A 24,947-nucleotide genomic window follows, 5' to 3' on the forward strand; every position below is an offset into this window, starting at 1 on the left:
CCTGACTGAAACTTATGAAACGAAACTCTGGACCCTTCGACATCCTACTCGACGTAGAAGACTGAAGAATCTCCCTTGTGGTCAAGGAGTGACCACCCTGTGCAAACAGGCACCATCCAGCACCTCGACGTTTGCTTTGTTGCAGTTCCCGCCAGAACTCGAGCGACAGAGATCGACAAGACCCAGCGTGCCTGCCTTCTAACAGCCCGATCCACAGTCCCTGCAGAGCTGAGACCCGTGGAGGCGACCTGAAGCGTGGGAGCGGCCATCTTGGAGGAACAACGAAGCGCTGACCGTGCAGCATCCGAGGCTCCCTCGAAGCTGTGCACTGGAGTTTGAGAAGCTCCAGCCCCGAGCAGCTTTTGCACCAAAGCTCACCCCTCCACACTCGACGAGTGCTGCGTGGGGCCCTTTTGCATTTTCCTGCTCGACGCGTTGGTCCGGTCGCTTGCCCCTTGGCTAGTGGCCCCAGAACCGACGAACCTACGAATTTACACAGCTAGTCTGGTTGCTCCCGACTGGTCCTCGCTCCCCTGAAAAGGAGCACCCGCTCTGACCTTGCTGGTCCGAGTGTTAAGCCATCTTCGAATCCTGCGTGGGTTGCCTTTGCCAAGGCTTGTTGACTCCGATCTTGAAGCCGACACCGCCGACAGCGAGAGCCTTCGTGGGACAGCTCGTGATTCACTCTAGGACATCCTCGGTGCCCCAGAGACCACGTGGCAGCGGAGAGAAGCTACACGACATCGACCTGATTGCACCCGACATTGCCTGGTTCCTTCCTGGTTCCTTCCTGGTCACTGGCTAGTGACCCAGACTCTGTCCCCTCTGCTTTCAGGTACTCTACAACTTCGATCCACCCTTGGATCGCACCGGACACTTCTCTTCTGGACGCCTGCAGCATCTTTATCTCCAGGCCCCCCAGATCTTCGTGACGAAACCCGACACATCTTCGCACCTGTGCACCCGCTTCCTGTGGGTGAGGTAACACTTGAACACCGGTGCTCCTGTAGTGGTATACACCTCTAGTGTCTAGCTCTAAAGTTTTGTTCTTCTAGTCCAGTCGGAAGACTCTTAAAACTGTAACTCGATAACTTTTACGCACCATTGACTTTACAATGGTGCAAGCTTGTGCTTTCGGCACTGCACCCGAATCCCGCGGGCTACTCGCGTCCTAACTGCTGTTAGCCCAGTGTAGTCCAAGCGATTCACAAGGCCCTAGGCCTTACCCCCGATCGATTAGTGATTGTTATACCACTTTATTGATATATGGTTTGAGTGGCCACCGGCCTCATCCAAAACGTGCAATGTTATACTGTGCTTTTATTTAAACGCTTGTGCTTCATTGCTCATAAAGAGTAGTGGGGATTATTCTAAGAATAAATGCATATATTTTGATAATATATAACTTGTGTGGTGTCCTTTCATTTGATATTACAGGATTGTATATGGTAAAACAGCTGGCTTCACATGTCCTCTTGAGTTAAGCCTTTAGCCTGCTTAGTCCATGCTACCTCTAGGATAGCTTGTCTATAAGGTTGACTTACAACCACCACCATAAGGGATTGTTTGGACTGATACAAGGTGCTCACAGAACTGTGGGCATCATATACCAGGCAAACTTCTCACATTGGTGAGCAGCGGTACGGATTTGAGCTTGCTGTTGTTTTACCTTTGCAATCTTTTATCAAATTGAAAGATCACATTAAGTACCATAGGTACATATAAATAAAAGCTTAGCATATTTAAGTTCTACTGAACTTAGTAGTTGTAGGTAGAAGGGCTTAGCACATCCTGACTACAACTCAGTAGTAAGGGACAGTAGGAAAACACTTAGTGTAGGTAGGTGCATCACTTACACCACACTAGAGTCATGTCTGCCACAGGTGAAGCTCCGAGCCCTCTACCTTTGGTGGTTGACCCTCCACAGGCAACCTCAGACTATGACAAATTCAGCCATAGAGACCTGAGTGCCCTGTGCACTGCCAGGAAGCTGAAAAAGGGTCACAACCCTACCATTCCTATCATGATAGCCATCCTGGAGAAGGATGACCTTGAGAAAGGCAGAATAGTCCCCTCGGGATCAGGAGAAGGAGTGCATCCCCCAGACAATGAGAACACCACCCCAGAAGAGGAGGAGGAGGACCCAGAGTCAAGTGATGATGCAGACAATCATCAAGGGGATACCCAGGTACCAGTGGTAAGGCTTAGCCAAGCCAACTTGGACCTACATGGAAATGGAGAGGGCCAGCACCTCCCCAGAGTACATAACAGGATTCTCCCAGGCAATAGCCCTTCAAGGGATTCTCACATTTCTAGTGCCTCCAGAGAATCTCAGAGAGGAATGACTTCCCCTCAAAGAAGAGAGCATAAGGCCAGGATGAGAGCAGTTAATCTCCAAATAGAATGAGAGGAATTAGCCCTGGCCCAGGCTAGACTAGCTTTTGCAAGAGAGCAGAAGCTGAGTGGTGAAATGCCCACTGGTGGCAGCATTATCCCAAAGGATAAAGACAGGTCCTATGATCATAGAAACCTGAGTAAGAGTGTGCCCCCCTACAGAGATGGGGATGATATCCACAAATGGATAACTGCTCTTGAGAGGGCTTGCATGGTACAGCAGGTCCCTCAAGATCAGTGGGCAGCAATCTTGTGGCTCTCCTTTTCTGAGAAAGGGAGAGATAAGCTCCTCACTGTTAGACCTGAGGATGCTAAAAACTACTCTGGCTTGAAGAGTGCTCTTATTGACGGGTTTGGCCTAACCACTGAGCAATACAGGTTGATGTTCAGAGACACCCAAAAAGCACAGACTCAAGACTGGACTGATTTTGTAGATTGTGCTACTAAGGCTCTGGAAGGTTGGCTACATGGCAGCAAAGTACATGACTATACAGGATTGTATAATTTGATTATGAGGGAGCAGATCCTAAGTAATTGTCAGAACCAGCTTTTACACCAGCACCTGGTGGACTCAGATCTGACATCTCTACAAGAATTGGGTAAGAGGGCAGACAAATGGGTCAGAACCAGGATTAGGCCTAAGAATCAGGGTAATGACCAAAAGAAGGATACTTCCAAGGCTCAAGAGAAGGGTGGGGATAAATCTAAAGACAAGTCTCCCACAGGGCCCCAAAACTCCAAGGATGGGGGTGGGTCCCAAAACACTTCCTCTGACCAGAAGAAACCCTATTGCCATGCTTGTAAAAAGCCTGGCCACTGGAAAACAGACAGCTGTTGTCCAAAGAACAGTAATAAAGAAAATATACCTCCAAGTAGAGCTCCAACGCCTCCTGTTATGGTGTAAAACCTTTACAACGCAACTTTTACCACGCAGTGCCTTTACGACGCAACTTTTACAACGCAAACCATTACAACGCATTGCGCTGGGGGGCGCTCTAGGATAGGGAATATATTTAATTTACTATCCAACACCTTCCCTACTATCCACGGGGACTGGAGTTGGAATAGTAAATTAAATAAATCACTCTCCGGCGCCTAAAAGCACTATGCCTTGTAATGGTATTCGTTGTAAATACCGCGTTGTAAAGGCATGCGATGTAAAAGTATGCGTTGTAACGTCATACATCCCCGGTTACTGTCAGCAGTAATCCCCCAGGTGGTGGGAGCACCCCCAAGAATTTGGGTGGCTTTACTTTTGGAGCCCAGGTGGACTCTGGCCTAACCAGGTTCCCTTATTCAGATACTCTTGTCTGTGAGAATGGCATGGGGTTTGCCAACTTCACTGATTGCCCAAACACTTTGAGCAAGTATAGACAGGAGCCCATCATCAATGGTCAAAAAGTTGAGGCCTACAGAGACACAGGGGCTAGTATCACTATGGTGACTGAGAATCTAGTCCCCAGAAGGCAACTTTTACCTGGTGCCACATAACAGGTGACAAACATTGATGGAGTTCAGAAAAATCATCCCATGGCAGTAGTAAATCTCAGCTGGGGAGGTGTCACTGGCCCAAAGAGAGTGGCAGTGTCATCAAACTTGCCTGTAGATTGACTACTTGGGAATGATTTGGAAATCTCAGCCTGGGCTGAGGTGGAACAAGAAACCCATTCTAAAATGGTAAATCTCCATGGAAAGGTTAGTGGGGCTGTGATGGCCACAGCCCCAATCCAAGATGTCCTTCCTGAAAAGGTTGGTAGGGCTGTGCAAGACTCAGCCCCATCTTTAGCAAAATCCCTTCCTGAACAGGTTAGCAGAGCTGTTATGGTAACAGCCCATACCCAAACTGAGTCCCCTCCTGAAAAGGTTGGTGGGGCTGTGATGGCCACAGGCCAAACTCAAACTGATTCATGTGTTGTGAAGCCTGAAACTATGGATCACTCCACACAAACAGAGAGCATTGAGGAGGAAGAGAAATCTCCCTCCCACCAGACATTAGGAAAGGATCAGCCTCCTCAGGGAACTGATCTTACCCATTGTGAAGGAACTGCCCCAGAGGTAGTCATGCCTAGCCTGGCAGAGCCCCTGATGTCAGTGGACCCTTCCAAGGTGGGACCCAGTCTGGAGCAGGTAACCTGCCCCTCTCTACCCTGCCTCAGTCAGCCCAGGGCTACAGAGGTCAAGGAGGTCAGTGAGCCCCAAAGGGCCCCCTGTCAAATAAAACACCCCCATCAGCAGATTAGGGGCACCAAAGCTAGCAGCCCTAGCAAGGTGAAAAAGTTAAAAACTCCCGAGGGATCCCCCTTACCACTAGTTAGTGACCTCCCACAGATGGAAACTGTTGGGCACAGCCAAACCTGGGACCTAAGGACCCCAAACCTGACCTGTCCCTCCAGTAAGCCAACAGAAGGGACCCAGCCTCCAGCTGTAGGCAGCCAGAGGTTGACCCTGAGAGCACAGTGCAACTCAGTCAAGGAAAGAAAGGCACACATGGTGGAAGAGGATTGGAGGAAGCGGAGCCCTAATTTAGTGGAGCCTCACTTCAGTACTCCATCTCAACACCAGCCTTTTACTTTGCCAAAACACACCACAGGTAGTGATTCCCTATGGTGGAGACCCTCTGATACCCCTAGGGTGAGGGATTGCTTAGTGGACCATGAAACAGGGGGTAACCATGCTAGTGCAGGTACTTCCTTATATGGCCACTTAGGCAATATAGGCTTACCTGGTCAAGGATAGCCTTATCTCCTTTCGTTGGGGAGTGGGGGGAGGGGCTATGTAGGAAGGTGGATACCTGACTATGGTTACCTCAGATTTGTTGCCTTGGGTTTGCTGGTTTTCGACTTAGTTGGCCTGGGATCCTGCTAATCAGGGCCCCAGGCTATCTGCTCTCTCTTTAAATGGACTCCATGTACTATAGGTACATAACCGAATTGGTACTGGACACCTTATCAGCCCCTGTACCATGCACTATAGGTGCTCAGGGCATAGGTGCATCCAAGGCCTACCAGGGGCTGCAGCATATCTTTTGCCACCCCTGGCTGGTACTTAAATCGACACAACTGGCTGTTCACACAGCTGGGGCAAGGTGGTGTAATCATCCCTTGCTTAGATATAGTATACCTATGTCTAAACCTATATCTGGACACATATACACCTATAAGTCACTCCTATGGCAGGCCTTTACAATCCTGGAGGCAGAGTGCTTGGTTTTATGTGAGATGGTGCTCTAGCATGAGCTGAGCCTGTCTGCAGTGTTCTGAACCATTTCCTTACTGCTGTTCCAGTGATACTGCCATACCATATACTCTTAAGTGCATTATAATCCTCGCGGTTATTGCTAACTTTGGTTTGGCTTTATCAAAACATGTCGTGTTTGGTGTCATACACTTTGGAATACTACCCCCTCGCCAGTTCTGGCGACGGGGGTAGCATTCCACCCTTCTAGAGGGAGAAGACATGTTACTTTACTGAAAACGCGGTTAATCCTAACCAGAGCCCCAGCATCACAAAATGGATGCTGCTGCCACAGACACGAGTCTGGCCTCCTGCTGCTGACCGAAACTCGACAGAGGATGCTGGATCAAAGGATCTCCTGTCACAGGGAGGTGTCACACCACCCCAGACAGGAGATAGTGGATTGTAGCAGGGAGGGTTGAAAGAAACTAGACACTGCCTGGGGCACACAAGGTGTCACTGGGCAGATTCAAGTCAAACCGGTTCTGGGGCACTCCAGCCCCAGTCTTGGCGGCAAACTGGACAAAGGAAAGGGGTGTAACCACCCCCTTCCTGGGTCCCACCCATAGGAGGGACCTAGCAGGTAATCCAGTCCCCAGATTTGGAATATAGGTGGGAGCAGTGCCAATGCACATCAGATTATCCTGACTGAAACTTATGAAACGAAACTCTGGACCCTTCGACATCCTACTCGAGGTAGAAGACTAAAGAATCTCCCTTGTGGCCAAGGAGTGACCACCCTGTGCAAACAGGCACCATCCAGAACCTCGATGTTTGCTTTGTTGCAGTTCCCGCCGGAACTCGAGCGACAGAGATCGACGAGACCCAGCGTGCCTGCCTTCTAACAGCCCGATACACAGTCCCTGCAGAGCTGAGACCCGTGGAGGCGACCTGAAGCGTGGGAGCGTCCATCTTGGAGGAACAACAAAGCGCTGACCGTGCAGCATCCGAGGCTCCCTTGAAGCTGTGCACTGGAGTTTGAGAAGCTCCAGCCCCGAGCAGCTTTTGCACCAAAGCTCACCCCTCCACACTCGACGAGTGCTGCGTGGGGCCCTTTTGCATTTTCCTGCTTGACGCGTTGGTCCGGTCGCTTGCCCCTTGGCTAGTGGCCCCAGAACCGACGAACCTACGAATTTACACAGCTAGTCTGGTTGCTCCAGACTGGTCCTCGCTCCCCTGAAAAGGAGCACCCGCTCTGACCTTGCTGGTCCGAGTGTTAAGCCATCTTCGAATCCTGCGTGGGTTGCCTTTGACAAGGCTTGTTAACTCCGATCTTGAAGCCGACACCGCCGACAGCGAGAGCCTTCGTGGGACAGCTCGTGATTCACTCCAGGACATCCTCGGTGCCCAAGAGACCACATGGCAGCGGAGAGAAGCTACACGACATCGACCTGATTGCGCCCGACATTGCCTGGTTCCTTCCTGGTTCCTTCCTGGTCACTGGCTAGTGACCCAGACTCTGTCCCCTCTGCTTTCAGGTACTCTACAACTTCGATCCACCTTTGGATCGCACCGGACACTTCTCTTCTGGACGCCTGCAGCATCTTTATCTCCAGGCACCCTAGATCTTCGTGACGAAACCCGACACATCTTCGCACCTGTGCACCCGCTTCCTGTGGGTGAGGTAACACTTGAACACTGGTGCTCCTGTAGTGGTATACACCTCTAGTGTCTAGATCTAAAGTTTTGTCCTTCTAGTCCAGTCGGAAGACTCTTAAAACTGTAACTCGATAACTTTTATGCACCATTGACTTTACATTGGTGCAAGCTTGTGCTTTAGGCACTGCACCCGAATCCCGCGGGCTACTCCCGTCCTAACTGCTGTTAGCCCAGTGTAGTCCAAGCGATTCACAAGGCCCTAGGCCTTACCCCCGATCGATTAGTGATTGTTATACCACTTTATTGATATATGGTTTGAGTGGCCACCGGCCTCATCCAAAACGTGCAACTTGTCTATGTTATACTGTGCTTTTATTTAAACGCTTGTGCTTCATTGCTCATAAAGAGTAGTGGGGATTATTCTAAGAATAAATACATACATATATTTTGATAATATATAACTTGTGTGGTGTCCTTTCATTTGATATTACAGGATTGTATATGGTATATGGTAAAACAGCTGGCTTCACATGTCCTCTTGAGTTAAGCCTTTAGGCTGCTTAGTCCATGCTACCTCTAGGAGAGCTTGTCTATAAGGTTGAATTACAACCACCACCATAAGGGATTGCTTGGACTGATACAAGGTGCCCACAGAACTGTGGACATCATATACCAGGCCAACTTCTCACATACCTAATAAATTGCACAGTAGTTTGATTACTATATTCATTTAAAAAAACTAGCGTACTCATGGAAAAACTGTGACCAGTAAAATCGTCAAAAGGCTGGCAATAACTATTCAATCATAAATGTGCATTTAGGACTATATGTCCTAAATGTGCAAATGTTATTTAATTGCAGTTCGATTTGGTACCAAGCTCTAATTATCAAGGCCTTACATGACTTAGATGTATTAATATTAAAAATAACAATGGATTGTATTTTTTTCAATAATTAATACTTAAACAAAAGTTATTGTAATTTATAATGGCAATAGCTTAAACTTTTGCAAATAACTTTTTTGAAGATTATGTTTAGTGTATTTTATGGTGATGAAAATACAAGAACAGAAGTGAAATATTAACATTTTTTGTGACATTTCTAATAAAGTTTGAAACATTGAGAGAACATATTTGAATCAGTTGTTGTTGAATGGTTGCACAGATTGATGCTGTGGTGGCTCTGAATGATGTTGTGGCGGCGACTGATGCTGTGGCGTTCAGTGATGCTGTGGTAGCGCATAGTGATGTTGTGGTGCCCCTGAGTGATGCTGTGGTGATGCGATAGATAGAGGGAGGGCAAGAGGGCGAGGGATGGAGTGTGGGGCTGGGGAGGGATGGAGTGTGGGGCGGGGGATGGATGGAGTGTGGGGCGGGGGATGGATGGAGTGTGGGGCGGGGGATGGATGGAGTGTGGGGCGGGGGATGGATGGATGGAGTGGGGGGGGTGGATGGATGGAGTGGGAGGATAGATGGATGGAGTGGGAGGATAGATGGATGGAGTGGGAGGATAGATGGATGGAGTGGGAGGATAGATGGATGGAGTGGGGGATAGATGGATGGAGTGGGAGGATAGATGGATGGAGTGGGGGGATGGATGGATGGAGTGGGGGGATGGATGGATGGAGTGGGGGGATGGAGTGGTGGGATGGATGGATGGAGTGGGATGGATGGATGGAGTGGGAGGGATGGATGGAGTGGGGGGAGGGATGGATGGAGTGGGGGGAGGGATGGATGGAGTGGGGGGAGGGATGGATGGAGTGGGGGGAGGGATGGATGGATGGAGTGGGGGGGATGGATGGATGGATTGGGGGGATGGATGGATGGAGTGGAGTGGAGTGGAGTGGAGGGATGGATGGAGTGGAGGGATGGATGGATGGATGGAGTGGGGGGATGGATGGATGTATGGAGTGGGGGGATGGATGGATGTATGGAGTGGGGGGATGGATGGATGTATGGAGTGGGGGGATGGATGGATGGAGTGGGATGAATGGATGGAGTGGGAGGGATGGATGGAGTGGGGGGATGGATGGAGTGGGGGATGGATGGAGTGGGGGGATGGATGGATGGAGTGGGGGGGATGGATGGAGTGGGGAGATGGATGGATGGATGGAGTGGGGGGATGGATGGATGGAGTGGGGGGATGGATGGATGGAGTGGGGGGGATGGATGGATGGAGAGGGAGGGATGGATGGATGGATGGAGTGGGGAGATGGATGGATGGATGGAGTGGGGGATGGATGGAGTGGGGGGATGGATGGATGGAGTGGGCGGATGGATGGATGGAGTGGGCGGATGGATGGATGGAGTGGGCGGATGGATGGATGGAGTGGGGGGATGGATGGATTGGGATGGATGGGTGGAGTGGGATGGATGGGTGGAGTGGGATGGATGGATGGAGTGGGGGGATGGATGGATGGAGTGGGGGGATGGATGGATGGAGTGGGGGGATGGATGGATGGAGTGGGGGGATGGATGGATGGAGTGGGGGGATGGATGGATGGAGTGATGAGTGGGATGGATGGATGGAGTGGGATGGATGGAGTGGGAGGGATGGAGTGGGAGGGAAGGATGGATGGAGTGAGGGGATGGATGGAGTGGGGGGATGGATGGATGGATGAGTGGGGGGATGGATGGATGGAGTGGGGGGATGGATGGAGTGAGGGGATGGATGGATGGAGTGAGGGGATGGATGGATGGAGTGAGGGGATGGATGGATGGAGGGGATGGATGGATAGATGGATGGATGGATGGAGTGGGGGAGCCAAAGGCAAGAAAAAAACGAGTACAATCAGGGAAGCAGAAGGCAAGAAAACGAGGGCAATCAAGGCAAGAGAAGAAACTAGAGAAGTTGTGCCTATTCTGAATCTCCCTACAGCCCCAAAAAAATAATGATAGCCTAGATTTAGTCTAGATGTATGTGCAGAGATTATTAGATGTGCCTCTACGTGGAGTATCATTTCAAGCACTATGTGTAAGCCCCATTTCTTCAACAATAGCCTTATTAAGTGCAAAGCTCATATTGGAACTTTATTTGCATGAAGAGGAGTTCTGAGGGATGTGTCCTGTGCTGCTCTCGTGACTGCTCGCGTTGCGTGAATGGTATGTTAAAAATGTGTGATTGAGTTTCTTCAGAAAATTACTGAAGGAACCAGTCGAGACGTTTTTAATATAAACATTAAGCACTTTTTGTTCCAATGCTTAAATAAGTCAGCACGATTTCCCTTTTAAAGAATATTTCTTTTTATAATAATGGTGAGCCGGACGCAGACATTTAGCCCCTAAGCACCGACCATACCCTTGTATATAACCCCCAGCAATTAAGGTTGATGCAGGGTTAGAAACAACTCATGCAGCATAAACACAGGCAGGGCAAAACAGTGGTTTCACAGCAGAATCGGCAGTCTGAAAACCGTAGCAAGGCACGGGGGGTTGGGGGACGGGCAAGCAATGAAGAGACAGGAAAAAATTAAATTGGGGAGGGGGGCAGGAACGATTGGAAAGATCGCAGAGGAGGAGAGATAAAAGCTGCAAATGCACTAATAGAGTGCTAGATAGCAAATAAAATATCGAGACTCCTGAGGCGGAAGCCGGGAGCAGGGCACCAGAAAATAATTACTTTGATTACTAGCTTGTGTATTTTTAAAACTGTCATATTTGCATTTTAGAACTTGATCACTCGAAAAAAAAATTAAATCTGCTTACTTCTCCCGCCGCTTTCCCCTCCTGCTGGGCGCTATTTGCAGGGAACATTAGGCTGTGTGAGGAGCCGATTTAGGGCTTCTACAACATTTAATCCTCGTTCCCCTTTTCGAAGCACTGCGGCCGCCATCTTAGGTGTGGGCGATGACAGCGCTCTAGTGTTCGGCCGATTGGGGGCCAGAACACGATAAAAGAGCCTCTGCCTCCCCTCTTTTCACCTAATATCGAGACTCCTGAGGCGGAAGCCGGGAGCAGGGCACCAGAAAATAAATACTTCGATTACTAGCTTGTGTATTTTTAAAACTGTCATATTTGCATTTTAGAACTTGATCACTCGAAACATTTTTTAAATCTGCTTACTTCTCCCGCCGCTTTCCCCTCCTGCTGGGCGCTATTTGCAGGGAACATTAGGCTGTGTGAGGAGCCGATTTAGGGCTTCTACAACATTTAATCCTCGTTCCCCTTTTCGAAGCACTGCGGCCGCCATCTTAGGTGTGGGCGATGACAGCGCTCTAGTGTTCGGCCGATTGGGGGCCAGAACACGATAAAATGGATCCCCCTCCTCGCCCACGCAGCGGGCGGGCGCCGGAGGCTCGCCAGAGGCAAGCCCGTCTGGGCCCGTCCGGGCCTGGACCAGGACCAGGGCCACGCACCCTGATCCTATTCATACCAACACCATCCTCACCCGATACTCGGCATCTCAGCTACGAGCACTAAACATCCCTCACTAACTCGTGCTGTCAGACCCTGTTACCCCCTAGCTGCCTCATGTCGGTCCCTGTTTCATGTTCCGGATGTAATTACACTCTACCCCGCCCTACCCCGTCTACCCTTAACATCTGTCCCAGACCCAAGCATAACTATCGCTTGGCCCTTCTTAATGCCCGCTCTCTCCCGAAACATAGCCTAGACATTAGAGACTTGATCGGGAGTCAGGAGTTGGACATTCTATTTATAACTGAAACATGGGGTGACGAGGCTTCTGGCCCGGATTTCTGTGCAGCCACTCCTGAAGGTTATTGCGTGGTAAGACAGGACAGAACCACGGGAAGAGGCGGTGGATTAGCCATCATCCATAGAATGACCTTCCAAACTAAAATCAAAATTATTCCCAAAACCAATTGTGAAGCATGTACTTTTTTCCATCAGACTGAATCACAAACAAGTCTTCAAGGGAATTCTTATTTATCGCCCCCCCCCCCGGTCCACACAGCGGCTTCTTGTCAACCCTTGGTGATCTTACGGAACTCTCCTTGAGTTATCCGGACTACACCATGTTGGGGGATTTTAACTTCCATCTGGAAGCCCTAGGGGATAAAGATACGGCCCAATTGATCACTGATTTACACTCTGTAGGTCTACAGCAGCTGGTCGCAACTCCCACTCATCAGGCAGGACACATACTTGATGGCCTCTTCACCAATAACCCTACTATCGCACTGATCACAGTTCTCCAGGTAGTCTGGTCAGACCATTCAGCAATTATCTTTACCATTTTGGCCTACAATCCTAACCCCCCGCAACATACCTCTCGTACCCCCATTACTATGAGAGCCTGGAAAAATGTAGACCTACCGCTCTTGGTCAAAACCCTGGCTGATTCCTCTTATGAGCCATCACCAAATCCGATCCTGTTGTCTAGTAGATATCAGGACTGGATTCTGGACGCCATCAATAAAGAAGCCCCGGTTAAATCCTTCCACTCCAACCGGGCTAAGCCATCTGCTCAATGGTTCACTGAGGATCTTCGGCTACAACGCCAATACTGCAGAAACTTGGAAAGGCGATGGCGCAAACATTACAGCATCGCAGATAAACAAACTTATAAAGATGCGCTTGCACTATACAAAAAAGCAATCGTTGGCCACAAGAGCGCTTTCTTTTGTGATCAGATTGAATCTGCTCAGAATTTGTCTAGAAGGCTTTTTCAAGTCATTGAAGCTCTCTCCAATCCCCCAGTAGGCCTTTTAAATGAACCATCTCAAGATCTTTGTAATACGCTGGCTAACTTCTTCCTTACCAAGGTTACGAACATCTACTCATCTTTCTCCCCTGCAACGAGTTCCGATCATGTTGAACCTCTCTCTCAGCCCCTCCCCCTCACTCCTCTCTTTTCTAATTTCCTTCCGACAACGGCAGATCAGATTACTATCCTAATCAATTCTATTAAATCAGGGTCTCCTCTAGATCCATGTCCCACTTCCATCTTGTGCGCCTTAAAAGAGGTTATTACTTTCCCTCTTACAGACCTGTGCAATTCCATCTTCCAAACAGGTATATGCCCTGAAATCTGGAAAACTGCGATCATCAACCCCATGTTAAAGAAACCCTCTCTGGACCCCTCTGATTCAGTCAACTACAGACCAATTGCTTGCCTCCCCTTCCCGGCCAAAATATTCGAATCCATCATGAATAAACAACTGGCGAATTTCATCGATCATCATCACCTCCTAGATGACACCCAGTTTGGTTTCAGGAAGGGCCATGGGACTGAGACGGCTTTGATTAAGGCCTCAGATGAGATCAGGACCATACTGGACCAGGGCGGGGCAGCGATCCTGGTTCTTCTAGATCTCTCTGCCGCCTTTGACACGGTCGATCATTCCATCCTGATCGACCGTGTCACCTCACTGGGCGTGACCCATCAGGCCAAGGACCTCATTGCCTCCTTTTTGGCAAATCGCACCCAGGCAGTAAAACTAGGATCCTTCTACTCGCCAACATTTACCCTACCGTGTGGGGTGCCGCAGGGCTCTGCACTAAGTCCCACTCTATTTAATATATATGTGGCAGATTTGGCGAGAGTCATTAAAGCTCAGGGTCTCCGCTTAACCACCTATGCGGATGATACCCAATTGGTGTTGGCAATACACAAAGACGGGCCAGCTGTGGCTGCAAGATTTCAGGAAGGAATGAGGACCATCAGTTCATGGATGTCCAGTAATTGCTTGAAGCTAAATTCGGACAAGACCGAGGTTATGACCTTTGGCAACCTTGCACCAGAATGGTCTTCCAGCTGGTGGCCCAGTGAAATGGGTCCACCCCCGACCCCGGTTGCCAAGGTCAGAAACCTCGGCGTTGTGTTCGATAATAAACTGCTGTTCAAACATCATGTGAACAAGGTGGTCTCTTCATCATTTTTCATGCTAAGAAAAATTAGAAAACTGCTGCCGTACCTCCCGGCAGGAGCTGGGAAAACTTTGGTTACCACTCTTGTCTTCTCAAAATTGGACTATGGCAATGCCCTCTTTCTTGGCACACAGGAACAGATTTTAGCAAAAATGCAGTCCGTGCAAAATGCAGCGGCCAGAATCCTGCTTAACATCCCCAGTCGTCGCTCAACCACCATGGCTATACGCCATCTGCATTGGCCAAGAGTTAAGAATCGCATAAAATTCAAAGCTCTTTGCATTGCTTACAAAGCTATTCATGACTCCGGACCAAGGTTCCTCAAAGATGCCTTTCGAATGTATGCACCACAAAGACATCTTCGCTCTGCTAGCACCCATCTTCTTGCTGTCCCGCGTACCAGGACTGCCAGCTGGGGAGACAGGCGTTTTCTAGTTGCCACCCCCAAGCTGTGGAACTCCCTTCCCCTGCTTATTAAAACCAGTCCAACCCTTACCATTTTTAGAAAACTCCTGAAAACTTGGTTATTTGACCAATAACTATAAGGCAGCTTCATCTCAGGAGTCCGATCTGCGCCGAGACACCCTCGGGTAGTTGCGCGCAATAAAAATTTCAAAAACATAAACATAAACATAAACATAAAACTTTGCTCAGGGTACTTTAGCAATAAAATAAATATTGATCTAAAAAAGTTTGATTGCAAAGCGTCCTGTCCAGCTTAATGAGTGCGTGTTGCAAGCCGGTCAGTAATGCCACAGAAAAGGGCTTAAAAGTTTCCCCTCTTCCAGGTAAGGATATGGATGGTTGCCCACTCTATGCACGTTGGAGGGTGGGTTGAGGGAAACGTTGCATTTGTGCTCGGAGGGTGGGGGAGGGCTCAACACCAATCCGAAGGTGAGAGCACTCATTTTGAAGCTCCGTGGGCTCCTGTGGTGACCTCAAACAAAACTAGCATGCAGAGGCTGTCGAAGGTTACCAAATAGTACAGGGCAGTAAAACATGCAATGGAGTAATGAAGAGGCCGAGATAGCGCGGCAGCTTGACAAAGGGCGATGTACCAAATAGGACGTTATATAAAACAGGACATATACAATATCAAGCAGCCGGCATAATGGCGAAAAGTGTGAAAACATCAGCTTTCTCAGCTGGCCTCAAACTAGGCGTCCGATTCAGATGAAGGAACGGCCGGTATAGACGGAAGCGGATGGAAACTGCCGTCTTTATATGTGCAGGAAACTGGAAAGCCTATCGGGGCCGGAAAGGTGCCAAAAACATAGATGAGGGACTGAACGGGCTAAGCAATGAAAATTATTTGGAGAAACGCGAGACACAGCCTGGCGGCCGTGAAAGTGAAAGTTGGGAGGGGGGAGTAGAAACGCGAAGTGAAGTGAATAATTAGGGGAGGAGAAATGCCTTCCTGAGGCCGAGCGCACGCTGGGGGAGGTGCGCGCTGGACAGGGAGAGGGTGGGAGGACTTAAAGTGAAGAGCCAATGAAAGAACTTTAAAAAAGTGCATGTGGCGAGAATGCGCGTCCTTGTGTTCACGTGAACTACATGAAATCGCCCGATGGTTAAGCTCTAGTTAAGCCCTATTATCTCTCGCAAGCTCAATGCGCAAGCGCATTGACAGGCTCGACCTAAACATGGGTAGTTTGTCGTGAATTACTCTGATAACAATGCAGAGCGATTTGAAAGCAATGTATATCTTCACTGGAAGACAGTGGAGCTCAACCATAGCTCGGGAAGAAGAAAATTGTCTAGGCACATTTAAAGAAAGTCTGGCAGCCATAGCTTGAACCTGTTTCAGTCTTTTGAGTGCTTAAGTACACTGATTGCACCACAAGAGCTTTTGCAGACAATGGTAAAAAAAAAGGTAAGATTTATTCACAGATTGCAAAGCAGGGCAAAATGTGTCACTGCCATCTGAGTGACTTGGACCTCCAGGGATACGTTCTTATTAAGACAGACCCTAAATTGCGTACTGCTGATGACGCATCCGGGCGAATGCCTTTCGTCCAAGGACAGAAACTGAGGGGAAGCCTGACTGCTGACTTACCTGGGGTGCAGCATAGGCAGTGTTGCCAGATTTAGAGACCCATCCCAAGCCTAATGCCGCTAAAGTATAAGCCAAAATTTAGCCTAAAGCAGACCAGTGTCAGCCCACAAATATGCCCAAAGTTGCAACTCTCAAATTATGCAACAATAGTCAATCAGAAACCATTTTAAGGATCTATCGAAATTATATGAAATATACAGATAATGGGAGGAGGTTAACTGTGCATCTGTGTTAATAACTACTCATTTTCAAGACCAGTCCCCACTGTGACTTTTCAACTTGTAGTTCTGACACCACCATCCAAACATGAAACTGACATTCATGAATTGACTGTAGAAGAGCAGATTATAACGCACCTTAGGTCTATAAATGCTATTTCAGTAATGTGGCTCCAAAAAAGTATACTGAAAAGGTCATGCATAATTAACTGCAGACAATGATCCATATATTAAAAAACATCACCCTGACTTAAAGTAATTACAACACAAATTGTTTGGCATGGCGCACATTCTATCTACTTGCCTGATGATATTCCACATTAAAAAAATCTCCTTTACAATGAAAGTATGGGACAACAGCAAAAATAAACATAGCAGCAGATAAATCTGAAAAGTAGTTTGCGCGCAAAACAAGTCTACATAAACGTGAAGTAATAATGTGAAAACTGAGGATTGATGCAGGAAGACAAGAGTTCCACACCTTTCCAATTAAAATGTAAAGAAGTCAGAAAAGAAACCGTCACTTAATATGGCCAATTCCATGCCCTCTGTTCCAAAGACCTTCCGGTGACAACTTAATCTGACACTAAGTTATAGAGGATATTGTTGTTTCCACTGAGTTGCAGTTAGGGCTACACTAAAGCTCCTAGTCTTTGTACTGAGCAGATGGGCTTATTTGGGGTACAAATGTACGCAAGGCAAGGCTGTTGGAGAAGAAATTAAAATGACCCATTTCCCAGAACTTTTGGCGACACCCTAAAAACTAATACTCCATCAACTCTGCTGATACTGTCATCACTTCTTGTTCCATCCCATTCCCCTTCATCATTAGCTCTGTCCCATTCTCATACCACCACTTGCCTGGGCCATCTTATGAGGCTTCTTTACACCTATCACAAAACAAGGCTTCAATTATTCATGCTCTTAACTTTAATTTCCCAATGAGGACTGTAAAAACCCTAAGGTATTTCACATAAGAAAAGCAGTCCATGTTTAAATTTCATGTGTTTTACTTCCTGCAGTCCTCCTTAAGAGTATTTCCTTTTTCCAGATGATGTGTTTCTCTAGTTTTATTTCATAAAACATACTAATATAGTACAAATTGTGAAATGAGTCACCTTCAAGTCTGGGCGAGTTCAGAGTGCGAGTGGACATTTATGATGGGTATGATTGAGAGGCCCGAGGTTGAAGTCAGTACTGCTTTTTCACAGTATCTGCTAGTGGGTAATTAAGGTGTTCAGACTAAATGCACCTTGGTCTCTCAGGGGGGTGCATAGAGCAATGGTTATATAAATGCCAATTGCAAATTAAAACACTACTATGCATGTGCACAATGAGGGCTATAATGTGTAGGAGTCATAAATCATGCAACCCGCTAGGCATTAGAAACAAAGTCACGAATAAAACGCTTTCTAGTTGGGTGTGCTAATAAGATTTAACTATCCAAATGAACCCTTCTTAACCACCTTGAAATATCATAAGATTGAGCATAAAACAAGGTTCTAACGCCATGCCTATCAGTTTACATGCAGTCCTTGATGTTAGGTCATGCCTCACTCTGCTATATTAGATGGATTGTGAAATGTTAACTGTAAATAACTGGCATTGTCGAGACAGATTTAATCAGGACAAGCTATTTTTAGGGACTACTCACCCTTTCTGGCTAGCTGAAAATCCTCTAACTTCAGTCACAGAACAAAAAGTAAATGTAGCAAGACGAACTGACTTTTGACCTCCGTCTCTGAAAGTGGAGCAAATGTGACAAGATAACAAGATTTAAAGGCATCTTTATTGCTCACAAAGTCAAAGAGTAATAAAGATGAATTTAAATCTTGTCATATTTGATGGCTTTCAGAGACTAGAGGTCAAAAGTCAGTTTGTCTTTTTATATTTATTTTTCGCTTTATGTGACTGAAGTTAGAGGATTTTGTAAAGTGAACTGTGTGACAACTGAAGTGTGCAAAGCATGTGAAATGAAAGGCTATAAGATGTCAGGTTTTTTTCTAACACAACTCTGAAATAGCTAAGAAAATTATTCAAACATTTCAAATATATTTCACTAATGATGAAGACACATTTTTGTAATTCTGAGGTGAAAAAAATATTTTTATAGGTTCAAAACAAATTAGAACACTTTACTTGGTGATGTGCAAACTTTAAACATTTTGGTAAAAAAACCCAAATTTCTAAACGTTGTTTATGTACTATCAGTAAAACTACGTTGGTGAGAAAGTTATGTGGCCATTTCAATGGAAAATATGCTATCTATAAATGACAGTGCACTACCGCATCATGCTTTAGTAATATATTTATGAAAAGTGAGTTTTTAAACATGTACTGGGAATTATTGCTGCTCCTGCCAGATGACAATGCAATTAGTGAACTAAGAGGCAAGCCAGGGATCATGTGTACCATATATATGGGCTCGATTTTTGGTATACTGTTAGCCATGGAGCAAACATTCAGTCAATCAAATGAAGAGTTTTTTGTAGAACAGAAATAGTGAATATGCATATTTGAAGGTGCTCCCTTATGTGATAATAAAGAAAAAGGTGGCTCCATAAGACAAAATATTTGCCTAGGATCACACATTTTGAGACCAGTTCACGGGTCAAGCACATTACAGTTAGGTCGAGTAGAATATTCAAGCTACTAAACCTGCAGGTCTAGTAAAATGTTTAAGATTTTTCAAACCCTCATAACAAAAGGATCTCTGTGTTAAAAGCAGCAACTTACTGAAAGATATACTTACAATAGAGGTGTGCAGCCCTAGCCAGAACCAAGACATGAAAATATGTGCATGTACATCATGCAACAAAATTAATGTTAGAATATGATATGGTGCCTTGACAATTAAAAAAAATGTGTTTTTTTTTTAACATATGGAAGCATTTTACTTTTGCTCAAATTATACGACTGCATCGAGATGTATTTATTAAATATGAAAATGTTTAAACAAGAACTGGGAAACATTCCTGCCCCAGCCCTAATGAAAATACTGTTAATGAACTAAGTACCAGATATACAAAGCATTTTTTCAATCGCAAATGTCCCGGTTCACAGAATCGGTCCATTTACGAACAAAGAAATACTTTTGCTGATGTATAAAAAAGTGAAGCGCAATTTCCATTTGTAATTGAGTATTTTGGAGAAAAGTGTTTGGGCACCCCTTCCTAATTCCAAATCGGTATGGTATGGATTACTGTTCAGCAACAGAATTCAGGTCGCAAAACTGTAATACTTCACCACCATTTAAAAAATGAAAATAACCCTTTCTTATATGAGAAAAAGTACCTAAATTGAGACTATTGAAAACATTTTTTTTAAAGCATGCAGAGGTCCCACAGACCACAACCTACTCTTAACCTCTTCCATGCTCGTGGGCTGTGCTGGTGACGGAACGGTTCCGTCACGGCCCTGCCGCCGCTCCTGCGTGGCGCGAATTCCGCGCCTGCGCTGACGTTCTAAAGAACGGGCGGGGCCGTCACGGAACCGTTCCGTCACAAGCACAGCTCACCCGCGAGCCGTGACGGAGCGGGTCCGTCACAAGCACGGAACCGCCGCGCGGCTGCCCCACCCCCTTAGCGCTGCGGCGGAATAGCCGCCACAGCGAAGGGGTTAAAAAATGAAACAAACATTTCATTTTTTCCCCTTTTAAACACATTGCGTGTTCCTTTAAGGAATATGCGATGCATTAAAAAAAAAAAGTTTGCTTTATTTAACCACATGAGCGCTAGCGAAATTCCCCTCCTGTGCTCTTCTTTACAAAAACCCATTATTCATGACGAGCTGGGCTCGTCATGAGCGTAGCAGGAGGCTACCTCATGACGAGCCCAGCTCGTCATGAGCGTCGAAGGGGTTAAAAGCAATTACAGACACAGTGGTCTGCTGACAGCAGCAGGCCACCATCCTTGTGATGGCAGCGAATCCTACTGGGTAGCAAATTGAGACCTACCTCATTAATATGCTTGAGGTAGGTCTATTTGCAAGCCCTTCAGAATCTCTAATGAACCTCAAAAGAGTTTCATACATTAGGAATAGCAATTTCCAAATTGAGATTTGCAAGAAATCGTAGTTAGGAAGTTGATATTCCTAATCTTTGTATATCTGGCCCTAAGAAACAAGTCAAGAATCACGTGGAGCCTATATGTAGCTTAGATCCTTACTATAGATAGCGCAACATTATCTGCAATTAAACACAAAAGAGATCTTCGTGCAGCGTACATCCTGTGCTTGTGTACGTGACCATGAACCTAAAAACAAGAGAGTAAGTAAAATAAAGTATTTTCCCAGGATCCTACTATTTAGTCAAGGAGGGAAGCTGGGATTGATCCCAGATTTTCCAGTTTCACACTATGAAATACGACCACTAGATAGGTCTCTTTTTTTAGCATCAAACCTCAACAATTTGCTTAAACTCTAGGAGGATGAGATTAGAGCACAGATAACCAGTAGAATCTAATTTAATATTGTGTCAGAAGTCAATATTTAACCTTGGTAATGTTACATAGGGTGAATCTTGTCCCAGAACACAAGAGCAAGCACTTCACAATAGACAGAGACTACATTTCATGTTTTTTTACTACAGAAAAAAAGATTTTTCTGGCAAGATAATTAATCTTATCATACCATTAATAAAACTGCTGGGCACACATGGACTCTCACGCACACAACAGAAGCAGGCTGCACAGCTGGCCAGCCCACGTGCCATGACCCTCCTTGACTCCTCCTCTCTCTAAGTCAACAGCACTCCGCATTGCACGAGGAACTTTTAATTCAAAAAAATTTTAAAAATGTAAATGATGGCAGGCCTGCCCCTTGTAACAACATTAGTCCACTATCTCTGAGGGGCAGGCCAACAACATGAAGCAGGACCGTCATTGGTAGCACTTTAGCACTATGAATGAGTGTCACCCCTTATTTAAAACAGTTGGTAGCACAGAGCCTAATGATCCTGCTTGAAACTGCAGAGCATCTGACAGCGCTGCCGATTCTTCAAATATTGCGCACACCGGGGTAAATGTTGGCCAAATTTACACAATCTAACAGGAGTGTTTACACGTACAAAGAGAAAAAATATTACCTATTTGTGGGGGAAACAGCCCAATCTGGCAACACTGAGCAATAGGATTTCTGTTTTATCTACATTAAACCTTAAGAAGTTGCTACTTAGCCAGATCGAGACTTCTCTTACACAGTTGTGAAGTGTGTCCAATAACTCAGGCCGAGAGTTGTCCCAAGTAAGAATTAGCAGTGTGCCATCTGTGCGGTAGATGAAGTTAACACCAAAGGATCTAATATTAAGAGTTACAATAGGGTGTAGGTAGATATTTTTTTTTTTTAAAAGAGTTGGTCGTGGTGTGGAGCACTAGGATACACCATGTTCCACTGCTTTAAATGTGGATCGAGAAGAGAGCTATGGCTTGCAGTCTGTCATCTAAATAGGATTGTATCCACTAAAGCACTTGAACATTTATACCCAATTCCAGAAGCCTTGCGATTAACTGTGTTTAAGGCGGCCCGACAGATCAAGTAAGACGAAGACCACTGTTTGACCACAATCCACCACCATCTGCAGCTCGGGCAGTGCCAGCACTAGTGCGGATTCAGTACTGTGAGGATGAAGCCAGATTGCACCTAATATAACAGAGCGTGATATTCCAATTAATTTAACAGTTTCTTGTTCACAAGTCTTTCCAAGATTTTAACTGGAAAGGGCAGTCGAGATAAGGGTCTGTAATTACTAGACACTAATGGATCTGCCATAGCTTTCTCTAGGAGATTGATTAATAACGTTTTTTCCACAAGCGACTCACATAAGAAATCTAGGTGAAGATTTCACTAGCACACTAAATGTCACATCTGGTGAACTTGGTTTAAATGGAACTATTCAGAGTTTTTCTGCGCGCAGATTAACTCCTGAAAGTTGAAGGCGCGTCAGAAAGCAATCACACACCTAGGTAAAACCATACGCGAGTGGGGGCCAGTATTCTTGTTTTTAACCATTTTTTATGAAAGACAATAATGGCAATCCTGATGTATCATTTTTTACATTATCAATAATATAAATGGTATTCTCTCTTTTTAATGTCTGCCAATTATTTCTCACAAATGTTTTTGTATTTATACTTTTAAAACCGAACAAAGATATCGTAAACACTTTGTGCCCTATGCATCATAGCCGGTAAACCATCTTACAAAACTTATTTAGTTGACAGAGATGTTTAAGACAACACAGTTGTGCTTTGTTGCTTTATAAAATCCAAGAAGCTTCTCTATAGAGATTTTGATACATCGCCAAGTTCCAAGCCATTTGATTAAAGTAAATTCTTATTTGGGGAGTTCATGTATGTCCTGTGAGCACCTAATACATGTATTCATTGACCGCCTAGGTACGGTGAGATGTCAAGCAATAAAAGAATGGGGCTAGCTACGACCAATGTGCTTTACAGGAACTCAGCGTGACTAGCGTGGGCTCGCCCAAGTTTGACAGCTTTGTACTCCATGTAGCACTGACAATCTGACCGCTACTTACACGGACCGTCCGTAAATTCAACCTCATGTCCGTCACCTGCAGCTGATCTTGTCCTGCCATTTGACCATAACGGTTACCTCTTCCGGGTCGCATAGCAGACATCCCACGGAAGAAAATACATTGGTCCTGGAAGTCGTCTGTGAGTGGGTGCTTCTTAATGCGTAACCTAACCTAGGATTGGAGCAGCGAAAGCCTGAGCCACTCCTACGGCGTCATACAGACATCCGACGTTCCGATTGGCTGTGGAGTTGTCCAAGCCGTCGTCTCGCAATCGACTGGCGTCGACTCGCTCGCTCCCATCGAAAGAAGGGAGATGGCTTAGCTCGAGCTCCAGCCAGTCGATCTGAGTTAGTTATATACTGGGTGGACTAGGTCTGGTTGTTGGCACATGAGAATGAGAGGCTTAGCTCGAGCCCCGTCGAGTTAGCTATGAACTGGGTGGGTTAGGCTTGGTTGCCGGCACCTACCTTTCTGGCTAGATATGAGAGCGGGAGGGACGAGTGGAGATGGGAGGAAGTGCCCAGGTGAAGAGACTTTCGCTGTGTATGGACCTCGTCGCGATTCGTTAATTAGTTACAGCCGGCCAGTCCCTTTTGGCCTTTGGCCGGCTAGGCATAACAACCTTACCTGTGCAGGCACGGCCCGCAAGGGCACGTGGCGTTAGTTGGCTGAGGCACGTGTGGTATCTTTAGCGTTCACTGACTGGGTAGTCCCATACATGCCAACATTTCAGAAGAGCAAAGAGGGAGATTTTTTTTTAAAAATCGGGAGAATGGGGCTTCAAATCGGGTTACTGGCGTGTATGGGCTTTGGAAGTGTGCTGCTGCAGGATTGGACATTTGAAACACAAATGTACGTTTTTTTCTTACCTTTTACAAGCATGGAGCGCAATGGCAGGCTGAGAGGGTGATGCAAGTGTTGTCCCCCCCCGCCCCTGTGTGACACCCCAGCCGAAAACAGCTTCCTGTGCACACACACGCCCCCCCCCCCCCCCCACTTCACAGGTCTTCAAAAGACTATTGCCTTGTTAATGACCCTTTGTTGTTTTTTCACCCCATCGAGAGCCCCTGCATGGCCACTTTGACTATTGCTGGAAAAATTAGCACTTAACACAAAAGCCCTGTCAACAAACCCCGAGGAATCGGGTTTTTGCTTGCAGGAATCGGGAGGCGGGAGACTAGCCTTCAAATCGGTAGTCTCACGCCTGAATCGGGAGGGTTGGCATGTATGTAGTCCTGTTATTAGGGTGACCAGAATTTTAAAGTAAAAAACCGGGACATTTCCCAAAAATAGAAGGACTACAATGTTACTTCATCCCAGCGCACAGTATGACAGCGCTCCTTAGCAGAGAATTGGTATAGCGGTCAATTCCCGAGGGGCCTGTATCGGAATCCCAGCTGTAGGCGGCTTTTTTGAGCAGCCTGGTGGCCGATTTGGGCGTTTTCTGTGTTCGATGCTGCCAGCAGCCCAGTGAGGCCCTGAGTGGCCTTTCTGGAGGCAGATGGGCGTTCATTAATCCCTTTTATCAACAGGCAGAGGTGTCGCTCCCTTTCTCCTGCTGGGCTGACCCATTAATGTATGCATATTGAGCAGGGCAGTGGGCCTGAACAGAAGTGGCCTGAGTGCCTGGGCCAATTTTAAAGCCCAATCCAACCCTGTTTTTTATTTTTATTTAATTTTTTTTTTTTTTAAAGGTTTCATATATCGCGCTGGCTAGACCCAGCGGTATCAGAGCGCTCTACATGGGTATCAGACAATAAATTGCAGGTTATGCCTTTTCAAAGGTTACACAGTTATTGGAGCATGTCCATTTTAGTTACAAGTAAGGTTGAGACCAACAAAAAGGAACATATAGGTAGGGGAAAAAGCTGGCAAGGGGAGATATTCCAGGGAGTTGGGGGGGGGGGGTGTAAGAGCAGGGGGAAGTAGACAGAGGGTGGAGGAGGGGAGGGTTAGGGACATGGCATGGCAAGAGGAGGGGGAGGGGGACAGGGACACAAACCAGTAGACGAGTCAAAGCTGCGCCCAAAGTCCAGAAGCTGTGATCCCAGGGGGAGTGGTATAATTTCCCCATCTCTGTT

The 24,947-nt window shown here is 46.6% G+C and overlaps 1 protein-coding gene across 3 annotated transcripts in view; it reads right to left on the reverse strand.

Annotated features, from left to right (window-relative positions):
* Positions 1-22,996, reverse strand: part of COASY (Coenzyme A synthase) — a 194,725-nt gene extending 171,729 nt beyond the window's left edge. The window contains exon 1 of one of the 3 annotated variants that reach the window (XM_078645376.1): positions 22,867-22,996. Coding sequence is in view for 1 of the 3 variants with exons in the window: in XM_078645375.1 (XP_078501501.1) it covers positions 22,782-22,837 (56 nt within the window). In the remaining 2 variants the exon portion in view is untranslated. Of the gene's footprint in view, positions 1-22,781 lie in introns of all 3 variants that reach the window. The other 2 variants (XM_078645375.1, XM_078645377.1) reach the window with 2 other exon arrangements.
* Between the last annotated feature and the right edge of the window lie 1,951 nt (positions 22,997-24,947).

This window comes from Lissotriton helveticus, chromosome 5_1 (genome assembly GCF_964261635.1).
Source record: "Lissotriton helveticus chromosome 5_1, aLisHel1.1, whole genome shotgun sequence".
NCBI lineage: Eukaryota > Metazoa > Chordata > Amphibia > Caudata > Salamandridae > Lissotriton > Lissotriton helveticus.